The sequence below is a fragment of the Tachysurus fulvidraco genome, chromosome 9 (genome assembly GCF_022655615.1).
Source record: "Tachysurus fulvidraco isolate hzauxx_2018 chromosome 9, HZAU_PFXX_2.0, whole genome shotgun sequence".
In the NCBI taxonomy this organism is placed as follows: Eukaryota; Metazoa; Chordata; class Actinopteri; order Siluriformes; family Bagridae; genus Tachysurus; species Tachysurus fulvidraco.
The window spans coordinates 4060140-4074687 of NC_062526.1; the positions used below are offsets into that span (position 1 = coordinate 4060140).

Genomic DNA, 14548 nt, shown 5'->3' on the forward strand with positions numbered 1-14548 from the left:
TCAGTGGGACTGACCAACACAGAGGCCACACCTCCTTCAGTGGGACTGACCAACACAGAGGCCACACCTCCTTCAGTGGGACTGACCAATACAGAGGCCACACCCCCTTCAGTGGGACTGACCAACACAGAGGCCGCACCTCCTTCAGTGGGACTGACCAACACAGAGGCCACACCTCCTTCAGTGGGACTGACCAATACAGAGGCCACACCCCCTTCAGTGGGACTGACCAACACAGAGGCCACACCTCCTTCAGTGGGACTGACCAACACAGAGGCCACACCTCCTTCAGTGGGACTGACCAACACAGAGGCCACACCTCCTTCAGTGGGACTGACCAATACAGAGGCCACACCCCCTTCAGTGGGACTGACCAACACAGAGGCCGCACCTCCTTCAGTGGGACTGACCAACACAGAGGCCACACCTCCTATATTGGGACTGACCAACACAGAGGCCACACCTCCTTCATTGGGACTGACCAACACAGAAGCCACACCTCCGCCACACCTCCTTCAGTGGGACTGACCAACACAGAGCCCACACCTCCTTTATTGGGACTGACCAACACAGAGGCCACCCCTACTTTATTGGGACTGACCAACACAGAGGCCACACCTCCTTCTGTAAACTATCCAACACTGAGGCCACACCTCCTTCAGTGGGACTGACCAACACTGAGGCCGCACCTCCTTCAGTGGGACTGACCAACACAGAGGCCACACCTACTTCATTGGGACTGACCAACACAGAGGCCACACCTCCTTCAGTGGGACTGACCAACACTGAGGCCGCACCTCCTTCAGTGGGACTGACCAACACAGAGGCCACACCTACTTTATTGGGACTGACTAACACAGAGGCCACACCTCCTTCAGTGGGACTGACCAACACAGAGGCCACACCTACTTTATTGGGACTGACTAACACAGAGGCCACACCTCCTTCAGTGGGACTGACCAACACAGAGGCCACACCTACTTTATTGGGACTGACTAACACAAAGGCCACACCTCCTTTATTGGGACTGACCAACCCAAAGGCCACACCTCCTTCAGTGGGACTGACCAACCCAAAGGCCACACCTCCTTCAGTGGGACTGACCAACCCAAAGGCCACACCTCCTTCATATACTTAGCACAATTACCCAGGAAGATAAAACAGATTCAAATATCAAACTAGCGATTTGGAGCAGGTCTGACCCTCAGTTTGCTTATGTAGAACCCAGCATCCTCCAGACTCATGTTGCCGTGTAGTTTGACGATCTGCTGGATGGTCTTCAGCACATCTCCAGCCATGGTGACATCACCGCACACATAAATGTGTCCCCCTTCCTCTCTCAAACGTTGATACACCGTCTCAGACAACTGCTCGCGAAGGACATCCTGAACGTATTTCTGAGAAAGAAAAAGAGGACGTGAAGACGGGATGGGACACAGACGATAATGAAAAACCAGAAAGTGTCAGCGTGATGCAAGACGTATACACTGCAAAGAAGAGAGGAACTTTTGCATCATCACTGCTTCCTTTCAACAGTTTTTTTTTTTACTGTGAATGAGACACCTGTATTTTTCATTCAGTCACATTTCATGGTGTTGTTTTCTTCAAAGCCCTTCGATATTTTCCACACTACTGTATATAAAACTCGTCCGTGTTATAAAAGGACACTCTGTGTTCCGATATGAACAGAGCTACCTGTGTAGGCAGCGTTTCATAAAGAGGTCTCATTTAGAACCATTAAACAAGTCGATTATTCAAATCAAATATGAGAACGGTAGTGTGTAGTCATCCTAGTATAGCCCTGGGGTGTCCGATCTTAACCGAGACATACTCCTGCTGGATTGGAATGAAAATCTGCACCCACGCCGGCCCTTTGCAGATAAGATCGGACACCCTCGGTGCAGGCAATAATCCTGTTCAACACATTAGAGGTCTGACAAATACGGTATAACATAATGAATTGAAATTTCCTAGTTTGGTAGCTTAGATTAGTTTGTGGAATGTAAACAGCTGTTCAGAGGATAAAATATGCCAACTAGTGTAACACAAACAAATCAATTGCACATGAAATGTTGTGCATAACAATAATAATGGGGGGGGGGGGGGGTGTTGTGTTTGGTAAGGATCACTGATCGCAATTTAGCCAAATACAAACTATGTGTTTAATTTCCATTTATTAATTTGCTTGTGTGTGTGTGTGTGTGTGTGTGTGTGTGTGTGTGTGTGTGTGTGTGTGTGTGTGTGTGTGTGAGAGAGAGAGAGAGAGATTATGACTGGTGTAGTTTAGTGTCTGTTGCCTTTTTGGACTCCTTTATCATTTGTAATGTTGCTCCCATTTAAGCCCGGACATTGTTAGGGTCAGGATTGAGGACAATGTCCCGTCCAGAGACAATAATTTATGTACTGAATGTTTTTTTTTTCTTTCCCATTGGTTGTTGTGTTAAATCTTACCAAGATACAATAGTGCTATTTTCTGATTGGCTGTTGTGTAGCCTCTTTTTTTTTTTTTGATTGGCTGATAAGTGGAAGGATCTACTAAGAACTGAGACGCGCTTGATTGTGTGGTGCGGACTGATACATTTTGGGCGCCGCGGCATATTAAATATATGATAAATAGTCAAAAAGTTTTTCTGCGTGAGAAATACGATATGTGGCGGGAGAGAGTGTGAGAAAAGACCCCAAATGCGTGACGGTCTCTCTTAAAGCGTGACACTTGACGGCCCGGCAGAGTAGCTTTTGGATTGGGAAAAGACCTGAAAAAAAGACTCAAAATAAACCAGAACACGCACAAAAACAACTAGTGCAGTTTGAAGACACAAGTGATTAAGTATTATACCAACAACATGTTACTTTTTTAGGCTTATTTTTAGCAAATTCTAGTATATTCTGGTTTGTGGCATGTTGGAAGATGTCTATGGGCCTTCTTACACCCGGTCACTTCGTGTGTTGTCTCTGATCCGATAGCTATCTGATTTGTTAAAACTGTTCCATTTACATTAGGCCACATAAAAGCGTCTCGGCGAATCGGATATCGATCCGATCTTTCTACTCCCGCCCAAAATGCAAATATATTTTACCTCATTTCTGGGGTAATTGTAATGGAACACACTTTGGTGTATGCGGCTTTCAGAGTGAAATCAAAAAGAAGACGGAAAAACTCGTTACGACGGTTATGCTACAAAAAACAGCATTTACAGTACTGTTTGCATTTTAAGACCCGAAGAGACGCCTTGGTGAAACATCACCTGCGAGTGACATACTTCCGTTTGGGAGGAGTGTAGCGATGACGTATGTGGCTTTAACAACCACATGCATTTACACCTGTCCAGTTTCATCTGAAATGCGTCCCAGACCTCCTCCTCAAGGGGTTCGAACGATCGGATTTATATCCGTCTCGAAAACGTTTCGAGCGCATTTAGACCTGGTCTTTTTATTATCGGATAGCTATCTGATCACAGAAAACGCAGGAAGTGACCAGGTGTAAAAAGCTAAAAAAAAAAAAAAAAAAAAATCAAACCTACGGTAAGCATCAGTACTGAACTGATAAATGAGTGGGAAATAAATATTGATGCAATTTTTAAATTAGTTTCGGTATAAAAACAAATTCTTTACCAGTTTCTTTAAACAAATTACGGTTAAAGGTGTCCTTAATCTGACCTACTATGGCTTCCTTTCAGATAAAATGCCCTCACAGGGACAGGGATGTTGGCCGTTACCAAGCCAACGGTCTCCATAAAGGATCCTGCTCGAATCCGGTTTCATCCGGATACTGTATCGTTCACTATATTTCTTAAAGCTGTGAATATTCTTCAGTTTTTGTTCATATTTTCACCTTTGGTCTTCCGGGTTCTCGTGAGTATGCAGTGTAGAGTTCTTTAAAGACTTCTTTATTCTTGGCCTGGATGGTCTCTTCCTTGTAGATGTGGTCCATCTGTGACTGTCGACACCCGAACACCAGAATCATTGGACAAGCCTTGATGCCTGTTTGGAAAAAAAAAAAAAATGCACAATGCACTTATTCAGGATTGTGTCATTACTTTATACTTTTAAGATACTGTCATGGATGATTGAGGGCCTTGCTTTACGTTTTAGGATTAAAACTTGCCTTTATTTTCAAGATCGTAAAGTCTCTGTTGCCAGAAGCTTCTGAAGGGAGCAATGCCTGTTCCTGGACCAATAAGAATGCATGGTACTTTGCTGTCCTTTGGCATGCGGAAGGTTGGGGCTCTGTGAGAGAAAGTAAACTTTTCATCTTCAAACACACAAAAATTATTATTTTTTTTTTTACCAAACAATATTTTGGAAAGGTCTAATTCTTCCAGGGGGGGCACGGTGGCTTAGTGGTTAGCACGTTCGCCTCACACCTCCAGGGTTGGGGGTTCGATTCCCGCCTCCACTTTGTGTGTGTGGAGTTTGCATGTTCTCCCCGTGCCTCGGGGGTTTCCTCCGGGTACTCCGGTTTCCTCCCCGGGTCCAAAGACATGCATGGTAGGTTGATTGGCATCTCTGGAAAATTGTCCGTAGTGTGTGTGTGTGTGTGAGTGAATGAGAGTGTGTGTGCCCTGTGATGGGTTGGCACTCCATCCAGGGTGTATCCTGCCTTGATGCCCGATTACGCCCGAGATAGGCACAGGCTCCGAGGTAGTTCGGATAAGCGGTAGAAGACGAATGAATGAACGAACGAATAATTCTTCCAGCCCTAAATTGATCTCCACCCAAATTGGTGGAAAATTAAACAGCAGTTGTGGGTTCAGTAAACCTTTCGTTTAACCGGAGGGAACGTCTAACAGAAAACATTCCACACTGAACACATCATGAAATGAAGGAAAAGAACGTTACCCTCTGACGAAGCACGGCACCATTTCGTCCGTCTCTAAGCTGTTGAGCCAGGATGAACACACTCCGTGGTGTATGGGACCGGCTCCGTCTGCAGAGAGAAAAGGAAACATACGCTTGCTTGACTGAACACCTCTCCAGCGCTGATCTGATGCCTAGTGATTAAACCAGCTGGGGTCTGCCAGAGAGCATTTCGGATGAATCGGGAGTGCTGGGATCGAACTGGTAATTATGCTATTACGTACATCATTTGCTGTTTACGATGCATTTAGAGAGAAGGGCGAGGAGAGCGAGTGGAGGAGTGCGAGAGGTCACCTCGTAAGTGCGAGAGATGATTACCGTCTTTATTTTGATCAAATCAGTCGTAACAAATCGACTAAATGATCCGGCTTCTGCCAAAAGAGCTGCTGAAAGTGAGAAGGCCCTTAGTGTATTGCACTTCAGGCAAAATTGCCAGTAATTGCTAAGTTCCGAGAAAAGCAGTCTGGAGTCAGTGACAGGTTCAATGGGTTTATAAGTGTTTCAAAGTGCCATTTTTTTTTTTTTTTTTAGTTACGTTGATCTAAGTACTCTAAATTTACTTAATTCTGCCTTTACAGGATAACAGGGATATTTCTCACGTCACTGATTAGTACTTATTGTCAAAAAAAAAAAAATCTATTATTACTGAATACCTACAGTAATTGCTGGTGGTGTTTTTTTGGACAATTAGGACCGTCTTGAATAACCTCTCTTTAAATCCAGTGGACTTTTGAAAGAAGGTCCGACCGTCTTACCCCGAGTGCGGTATGAGACCACAGCTACGGTGAGGTGGATCTCGCCCGGGTGAAGGTCTGGTGAGGAGCTGATGGAGTAGTAGCGTGGCTGCAGCAGGGGCAACTGGGTAAGGAGAAGTGTACAGGGCACCTGCAGAGATGGAAACTCCTCTAATACCTCCACCATGGTGGGGTTATTGTACCACTTCCACTCTTCGTACTCTTGAAGTCCCTGTAGATACACAAACATTTAAAAAAAAAAAAAAATTTCTTTTTGAGAAATATTCTGCACTCTGGTTGACTGGGTATTTTTTTTATTTTAAGATTTAAGATGTAGGTTACTTATCATGTAACTTAGTGATGTAGCGCTTGAACTGAACCGACTTCTGATTTCCGCGCCATGACTGTGACATGATCGTAAAAACCTTTCTATTTTTTTAAAATGCAGTACTATGCAAAAGTATTCACACCCTTTAAGAGCCATCATATTCACCTGGATCACAAATTTATTACAGTAACCGATTTAAGCCTGTTTTCAGCTTTGCACGCGGTTAAAGGCTGATTTGATCTGATTCTTCCCGGCAGAATTACTCCAGGTTCGTCAGACTTCTCGGGTGCCGATGGTCGACTGCAGTATCCGAACCAAAATCCCAGTGAGCGTCAGATTCAGATCAGGGTTTTGACTGGGGTAGAACATTCAACTCTTTGTCGTAACCACTCCTGCATTGTTTTAGTTTTTTTTTTTTAATTTTTACAAAATTTGGACAAAAAAAACAAAAACAAAAAACAACAGGACCTAGGGTAGGAAAGCAACCTCGGCGCATGATGCTGCCACCACCAGTTTTCACTGCATGGATGGAATTAATTAAATGACGTTGGTGCCAATCGAAGTGCTTTGAACCTTTCCTTAATACTGTATCTTATTCTTGATCTCGTCACACCGCAAAACACATCCTGGCTCTTCTTAAGCCTTGGTTTCTTTCTAGCCACAATTCTGCGGAGCTCAAGAAATGGTTGTCTGGTGCACTTTCTCCTTCATCCAATCTCAGACACTCTACTCTGTTACACTTACAGAGCTACTGCTGGCCTCACTGTGACTTTGCTCAACAGTCCCTTTCTTGTACTTGGGCAGAGTTTTGATGGAAGTCTTTGTCTCGGTAGTGCTTGGGTAAAGTTGCTGTGACATCCGGCTCTTCATCCTATTGCAAACACTGCATGAAAAGAGTGCAAGCTTGAAGTCTTGGGAAACAGTCAGATGTACGAGGGTAAAATCAGACCCAGGTAAATTCCCAGAAACAAGCACATACCCCAGTTCAGCTGACACATTCAAGAATGTGTTGTAGTTTGACAGAATATTCAAACTAGGCTATAGCAGAGGGGAGTGTGAAAGATAACTGTATTGTAGATCACAGCAAACTACATTAAGGCAAAGTTCATTCATTCATTTATTCATTTTCTACCGCTTATCCGAACTACCTCGGGTCACCGGGAGCCTGTGCCTATCTCAGGCGTCATCGGGCATTGAGGCAGGATACACCCTGGACACACATACACTACGGACAATTTTCCAGAGATGCCAATCAACCTACCATGCATGTCTTTGGACCGGGGGAGGAAACCAGAGTACCCGGAGGAAACCCCCGAGGCACGGGGAGAACATGCAAACTCCACACACACAATGCGGAGGCGGGAATCGAACCCCCAACCCTGGAGGTGTGAGGCGAACGTGCTAACCACTAAGCCACCGTGCCTACCTTAAAGGCAAAGTTACCAAATTCTATTACATTTACAGCATTTCAGAGGGGAAGGCAAATTATAAGACAACAGCATCCTTGCTAAACAGTATCTTTCAGCTTCCAGAATTTTATTTAAATCCAAAAATGTTATTAAAAGAAAACCGATCAATAATTAGGATTGTCTTTGCAAATGAATTGAGAGTTAACTTGCATTCGCAATACAAATGAAAAAACGGGAAGAATTTGTTTTTATTGAATGTTATTCGGAAATATTTATCTGATCGATTCCGATGTTTTTGTATACGTTTGCAAGGTTTGCAAGGAAAAACTTGCACTGCCGTCCGTCTCCGTGAATGGTTCATAACATTCCCGCTTTGTTTTAGTCATGAGCTCATATGCATTTAAATAGACCTGATATTCTCATACCCCTCACACAGCCATGATATTTACCATGCTGGCTCCGATTTAAAACACGGATCTAAGAGGACGACGCTCTGGATTCAAAAGTGTCTCGTGTGTCTGTCATCATCATGAGCCAAAAAGCCCTTGTGGTCCTCAAATTCACAAATGGCAATTTGCCCAAAAAAGTGCCGGTGCAGCTGTTGCCGGTTGTTCTCTCGCACCGACACACTGCGTTTTGTAGCTGAAACACACTCATGACTTTATTGCAAAGAACTTCACATGGAATTATGATTGGTATGATCTGATTGGAATACTTAACTCTGTTGACATCGCTGAACGGCATCCTTTTTTTAAAAGTTTTTTTGGACCGAAAGCATTGTGTATGGTACATGTGGGTAAAGCAATACGTATATTTACATAAAAAAAAAAAGGGATTTAGTAAAGAAGAAATCAGTTATAGCACGTTACAGGGTTAGCGAAAAATCGACGAATGTCGAAGCATTTGAATATTCTCCTCTGTCGGCATGTCTGAGAAGTGTTTTACTCTTATACCGCTACAATTTACCAGATGCTTTTTAACTAAATATAGCGATAGTAGCTATAAACATACAATATAACAACAAATGCAGCTAAATGTGACTAAGAATTTAACCCTGGAGACTCCTTCGCAAAAATGAAAGATGTGTCTTTGTTTAATACCAACAGGGAAGAAAGACACTTAAAGGTGCGGTCTCCGATTTTTGAAAGCCAATGTCGACGTTTAAAATCACCAAAACAAACACGCCCCTAACCCAAATAGGTCCCACCCCTGTATTGATAGCTCCGCCCACACGTACATACGTAACCCAGGCAACTAACAAAAAGAAATACGTCTTTCATAGCTAAAGGGAAGAACAATACGATTTTAGATAAACAAACAAGCATAATCATGTAAAGGACAAAGGCATATATTAGTTCTGTGTAACAAAGCAAAACCAACGTTACTCACCTATCGAGAAGGAAAAAAGCGCCTCGGCGTCTTAAGTAAAGTCGGCCACATATTCACAGGTTGGAGTTTCCCGAGTCGATAACTCCTGAGCTAAACGCTGTTACTACACAAAACGCGGTTGTAGCTGCCTCTCTACATTACTACGATAGAAAAGAGGTGTTATTTGTGTAGTAACAGCGTTTAGCTCAGGAGTTATTGACTCGGGAAACTCCAACCTGTGAATATGTGGCCAACTTCCTGCTCCTTCAGTTCTCTCCAGCGCTGGAAAGCTGATCCTATATTAACACGTCCTACTTCTTGCCTTATCGTAAGCCTTTCTTCTCTTTCTTTCTTTGTTTTTATCCTCCATGTCAATGTTAAAACCGCTTTCTGCTAACGTCACACATGCGCACTGAACACTCTCCCCGCTGTATATTGACAAGCCCCGCCCCTTTCTGCTCATTGGCTACATGTTAGTTTTGTTTTTTGTTTTGATTTTTGTTTATTATTCGGCCCGACTCAGTTTTCTGAAGCATTTCTCAAAAACCGGAGACCCTGCCTTTAACTTATTTATACATCCATCCATCCATCCGTCCGTCCATTCTACACACTAGTGCAGCACATGCGAGCATAAAGGATATCATCAATCGGAAGGATTTCTGACCACTAGTGCAAAGAGAACGCATCAGTTCTAAACGACTTCTGTGGTGCTGATTAAAGTTTAGGGTTAATGAGCTCTGTATAAATGTTCAAAATGTCTCTAAATGTCAGAATTCAAGGCAAGCTTGAAATGAGTCTAAAATTATACGATCATTCATGAAGATACGGCTTGCAGTCCTACGCAACAACAGGACCGAACAGATTCTCTCTCTCTCTCTCTCCTCCTCTCCAGCTAAGTCCATTGACTTTTGATTTTCTCTTTCCCTCTATGTTCCTCTCCCCAAATCATTCAGTCGTTTCCTTCAGAGTCAGCGGAACCAGAATGGGGTGACTCACTGGCTTGGCAGCCATTTTTAGCAACATTGCGCTGAACTGCAAAGCCGTCGTTACAGTGGGAGGAAGTGAGAGGGAAATATTTCTGAGGCAGTAGAAAATGGCATTGACACTGAGTGATTGGCAAGGGGAAGCGAGACAGTTGGAGGGGTAATGAATGATCCGACTGAGAAAATTGCTGCTAATTTGAAAAGCAAAGCCAGAGTCACGCACGACGGTGGCGCCGTCTTTAGCCGCACGCGGACCGAATGTCGGACGGCGCGTCCGAATACGCGAATAAAATGAGTAAAACTGGCAAATTAAATTAAAAATGTTGAAAACAAAACACAACACACACTTTCAAGAGGTTTTGATAGACCGAACTGTGAGGATGCCTTGTTCGATGGTGACTATCGCGTCACGTGCGATTACAACCGTGCAAAGTGACGTGTATTTATTTCCTACCTTGCTGAGCACCTCTAATCTCTTCCTCTGCTTCTCATTGGTGGCTAAAGGAGCAAAGTGCTTCAGGAGCGAAGGACTGGGAGGGGTCGTGATGTCCAGAAAGTATTTAAACGCTTGATAGATGGTGCACGGAGGAATCCGGCTCTCGTCTGTCCAGTTACTGATCACTCCTGTGGAGGGGAGAAAACAAGTCGGAGTTAATGCTGTAATAAAGAAGCCTGATAGATAGACGGTCTTAAGATCACTCTCACTGAGAGCAACATGAAAAGGTCAACAGTCAGACATGCTTTCATGCACTTCTATAATGTGCACGTCTGCGATTAAGAGATTGAGCCTGGTTCCTGCCCTTTGTATATCTGTCTAGACGGAATTTAACGATTTAATAAATGAGCACAAATGAGTCGACTGACCTCCCGCATCGAGACGGCTACATCTACGTGCCGAGAGGCTGAGATAATTACGCTCTTTATGGATTTATTTTTAAACCTACCGACAGGTTCACGTTCTGAATCGTTGTAGTAACACAATCGCACTTTCACATCACCTCTTCTTATTTATTTTAACTCGGTTTAGTCCATTTTTAAAAGGAGAAGTGGTCAGGTTGTATACCGTGCATATTCTGTGTAAGGTTGCACTTAAGGCATCTCTGTTTCTCAGTTCGTTAAATATTAAATGCTTCGCACCCCTAAAACTTGGAGTAAGAAATGATATTCTAAAATGTTTCTTCGTCTTTTACACGGGTAAATAAAGTCCAAAACATACTCCGTCGTAGCTTGTGGTTTAAAATGTACGTGTTAAGGATGAAAATGAAAACATCCCCCTTAGCAAACAGTGCTATCCTCTACTTTAATCCAGCGGGTCGCCGCCGCTGTGGAGTAACACAGGACATGGGTGACTCGTCCATAGTCATAAACGTAGAGAAGTAGAGCCGGTTACAATGTTCTTCTGCCAGACGCATGCGGTTCTGTTTATTCACCGCTAGAGAAACAAAAACAGCAGCGCGACAAATAAACTGCGTACCTGTGTAGTGCGTACTGTACGTGTGTCTCTGTTAAAGTTTATCGTTAATTTGATAGATGGCCATTTGTAAATAATTTACAGAAGTCGTCCAAGTATCTGTTACTTTGTTCAATGACAAAGTTGAATCAAATCTAATCTAATCAAATATGACGACTGTTGATACAAAAGGAAGCACATGGAGTTAACGGTCAGGAAAACCAGCTGAGTGAAGAAGGTTTTGTGACGTGACATACAGCTAAGTATGGGGAACCACACTCAGAATTCGTTCTCTGCATTTGACCCATCCAAAGTGCACACACACACACAGCAGTGAACACACACCCAGAGCAGTTGGCAGCCATTTATGCTGTGGCGCCCGGGGAGCAGTTGGGGGGTTCTGTGCCTTGCTCAAGGGCACCTCAGTCGTGGCCGGCCCGAGACTCGAACCCCCAACCTTAGGATTACGAGTCAGACTCTCTAACCATTAGGCCACAACTTGCCCTGTGTTTGTTACCGGGGGCTGTGTGTGTGTGTCTGTGTGAACTCTCACAATTAAGCTGGTGTTCTGAAAAGGTCTAAAAAAAAAAAAAAAAAAAAAAAAAAAATCTGGATTTGGAGTTAGTTGAATCAATGATAAAATGATAGTTATTTTTCAATAGATATATTTTTTGTTTTTGCATGAAAAGAGGGTGTGTGGTGGCAGTGGGGCTCATTGGGTGCTAAAGCTCTGACCCTAGAATCGCCCCTGGTGTATACCATATAATATCTGATTAAACTCATGATTCTGATTGGTCATTCTCAGGGTGAAAGGATTTGTACTTTCTGTTTAAAAAAAACAAAAAACTTCATATGTATTTCAAGAGAGAAATAAAGAGAAGCTGCTAAGGGAATGACTGTATATTTTTCTACACAAGGTTTAGAAACTTGCCATTCGACTTGCGGTTATAAGAAACATGTTGTGGATTATTTTCCCATAACGGCACCCGCCGTAGTCATTTTTATTCCTTACATAAATGAACACAAATGTGCCACTTAACTCCTGAGTCTAGACAGAGCAACCTGCTGAGAGGCTGAGATAATTATGCTCTTTATTCATTTATTATTTAACCTACTGGCAAAACAAAATTCCAGGTTGCATTTACAGCATCTGAGCTCCTCAGTTCTTGAAACAGGAGAGGCTGATGAGAGCAAAACTGATGTGCAGATCATAGCCTCTTGATGGATGGATGGATGGATGGATGGATGGATGGATGGATGGATGGATGGATGGATGGATGGATGGATGGATGACTTGATCATTTGTACGTTTATATACTAATTAAGTCAATCTTTAAAAAAAAAAAAAAAAAAAAAAAGATTGATTCCCCTTTTCTTGATCCTTGGTTCTATATATTCTGCACTTGACCTGTGGAAACTTTCCCCAAATGGGTCTATGAAGAACCCTCAGCAACAAAGCCACAGGGGTTCTGTATATTATAGAAATCCAAGAATTACTCCACAAGGTAATGGCATTACTCCAAGTAAAGGATCTTTCTGGCGTTCCGTATATAAAGAACCGATTGCGGTTCTCTGCAGAACCGTTCAATTAAACAGTGTATCTCTTGGTTCTCTTGGCTCAACCATGTCTTGTGCTAACCATACACTGAATTTACATCATTAATACCTTGTAGTTTGTCCTGATGCTTGCTACATGTGCAGGATTTGTATACAAGTGCATTTATGTCCACCATCTTGGTTGGTTTATAGATTAGACATACATATTTGTACATATATAGCCTCAGTCAAAATGGACCATATAGAGAATAATCAGCTCTGGTCACTGCATCTGTGTGTCTTCAGACTGACTAATTTGTCCCCTTTTGTCTGTTTGAATGTTACTCTAAACATCTACTGCTCGATTTTATTTTATTTTTTTACCCAGTGCTGTGTTCCTCTCTTCCAGAAACTCCACCCTCACGATTTGATTGACAGGAGGCGCATCCTCTAGTTTGTCCGTCAGAGCCGTCACCAGGTCTTCGTTGTTGCCAGCGAAGATGCCCAAATGGTCTCCAGGCAGGTATTTGAGACTCTCGTGGTTGTTAGCGTGGAGCTGGACATATATAGTAGATCGACTAAGAGACAAAGAGATAACATTAAACACACAAACAATTAGGTTTGGTTAGACTGTAGATAATAGGCCTCATTTACCTTTTAGTTAAGTTGTGTAAAAGTTTTTGTAGGTAAAAATAAGCTAAAATTCCCTCCAGACGTCTCATTTAGTGACAAAACTCAAAAAGCTTAATCAAAATAATAATAGCAAAGCTTGTGCTAAAATCTGGAATAAATATCCTACTTAAACGTGACAGCTAAACACATATAAAATACTCCAGTGATATAATATAAAGCCTATCATTCAAGGTCCACGATAAAAGTTATGTCTTTGCACACGGATTTACACAAACCCCGAAACTCGGATATATTTTCCTGTGAAAAATATCTCAAAGTTTGTAGGCAGATTGATGTACGAGGCTCATTGTTCAGAATGATGGTTTACAAGAGCAGTGTGTTCCTGTACTTGTGCCCTGAGTGTACTTAGCACTCAGAGAATGAAAACACAAAACACTGAACAAAAATACTTCTCTCCTGTAACCCCATCTCAGTTCAGGGTCGTCAGAACATGGATTTAAAATAAGCACCGTCGGTTCACTGCGTCATCGGGAAATGTGGTTTTTCCTTCACTACAGCTTCAAGCATCACACTTTAAAAGGTTTCAAGAACCAGTTTAAGCTGGAGTTTGAGTTTTATATATATATATATATATATCACACACACATACGCACACACACACACACACATACAGGCCTGTCAAGTGTCACGCATTGAGAGTGACAGTCGGGCATTTGGGTCTTTTCACATGTTCTCCTGCCACACGTCGTATTTCTCACGCAGAAAAACTTTTTGACTATTTATCATATATTTAATAAGCCGCAGCGCCCAAAATGTATCGGCCCGCACCGCAGTCTCTATGGAACCCGGCAGGAATCAAGCGCGTCTCAGTTCTTAGTCGAGCCTGACACTTATCAGCCAATCAATAAAAAAGAGGCTACACAATAGCCAATCACGATTAAGGTTTAATGCAACAACCAATGGGAAAAAAAACACATATTTTCGATGGTCGGTTTGAACAAAACCTCAACACGACACAGCTTGTCTCTGGACGGGACATTGTCCTCAATCATGACCCTAAAAATGTCTGGGCTTGTGCTGAACTGTTTTAATTGGGAGCAACATTACAAATGATAAAGGAGTCTAAAAAGGCAACAAGCACTTACAATAAACAACACCAGTCATAATCTCTCTCTCTCTCTCTCTCTCTCTCTCTCTCTCTCTCTCTCTCTCTCTCTCTCTCTCTCTCTCTCAAGAAGTTTAGAAACAGA

General features: G+C 42.8%; 1 protein-coding gene across 2 annotated transcripts in view; it reads right to left on the reverse strand.

Annotated features, from left to right (window-relative positions):
• The window catches only part of nos1 (nitric oxide synthase 1 (neuronal)), a 72274-nt gene that overhangs the window by 4291 nt on the left and 53435 nt on the right, over positions 1 to 14548 (reverse strand). For both annotated transcript variants that reach the window (XM_027162973.2, XM_047819039.1), the window contains exons 21-27: positions 13050 to 13243; positions 10134 to 10303; positions 5613 to 5823; positions 4840 to 4927; positions 4106 to 4227; positions 3833 to 3981; positions 1203 to 1397 (exon numbers count right to left, since the gene is read on the reverse strand). In XM_027162973.2, the coding sequence (XP_027018774.1) occupies positions 1203 to 1397; positions 3833 to 3981; positions 4106 to 4227; positions 4840 to 4927; positions 5613 to 5823; positions 10134 to 10303; positions 13050 to 13243 (1129 nt within the window). The remainder of the gene's footprint in view (positions 1 to 1202; positions 1398 to 3832; positions 3982 to 4105; positions 4228 to 4839; positions 4928 to 5612; positions 5824 to 10133; positions 10304 to 13049; positions 13244 to 14548) is intronic.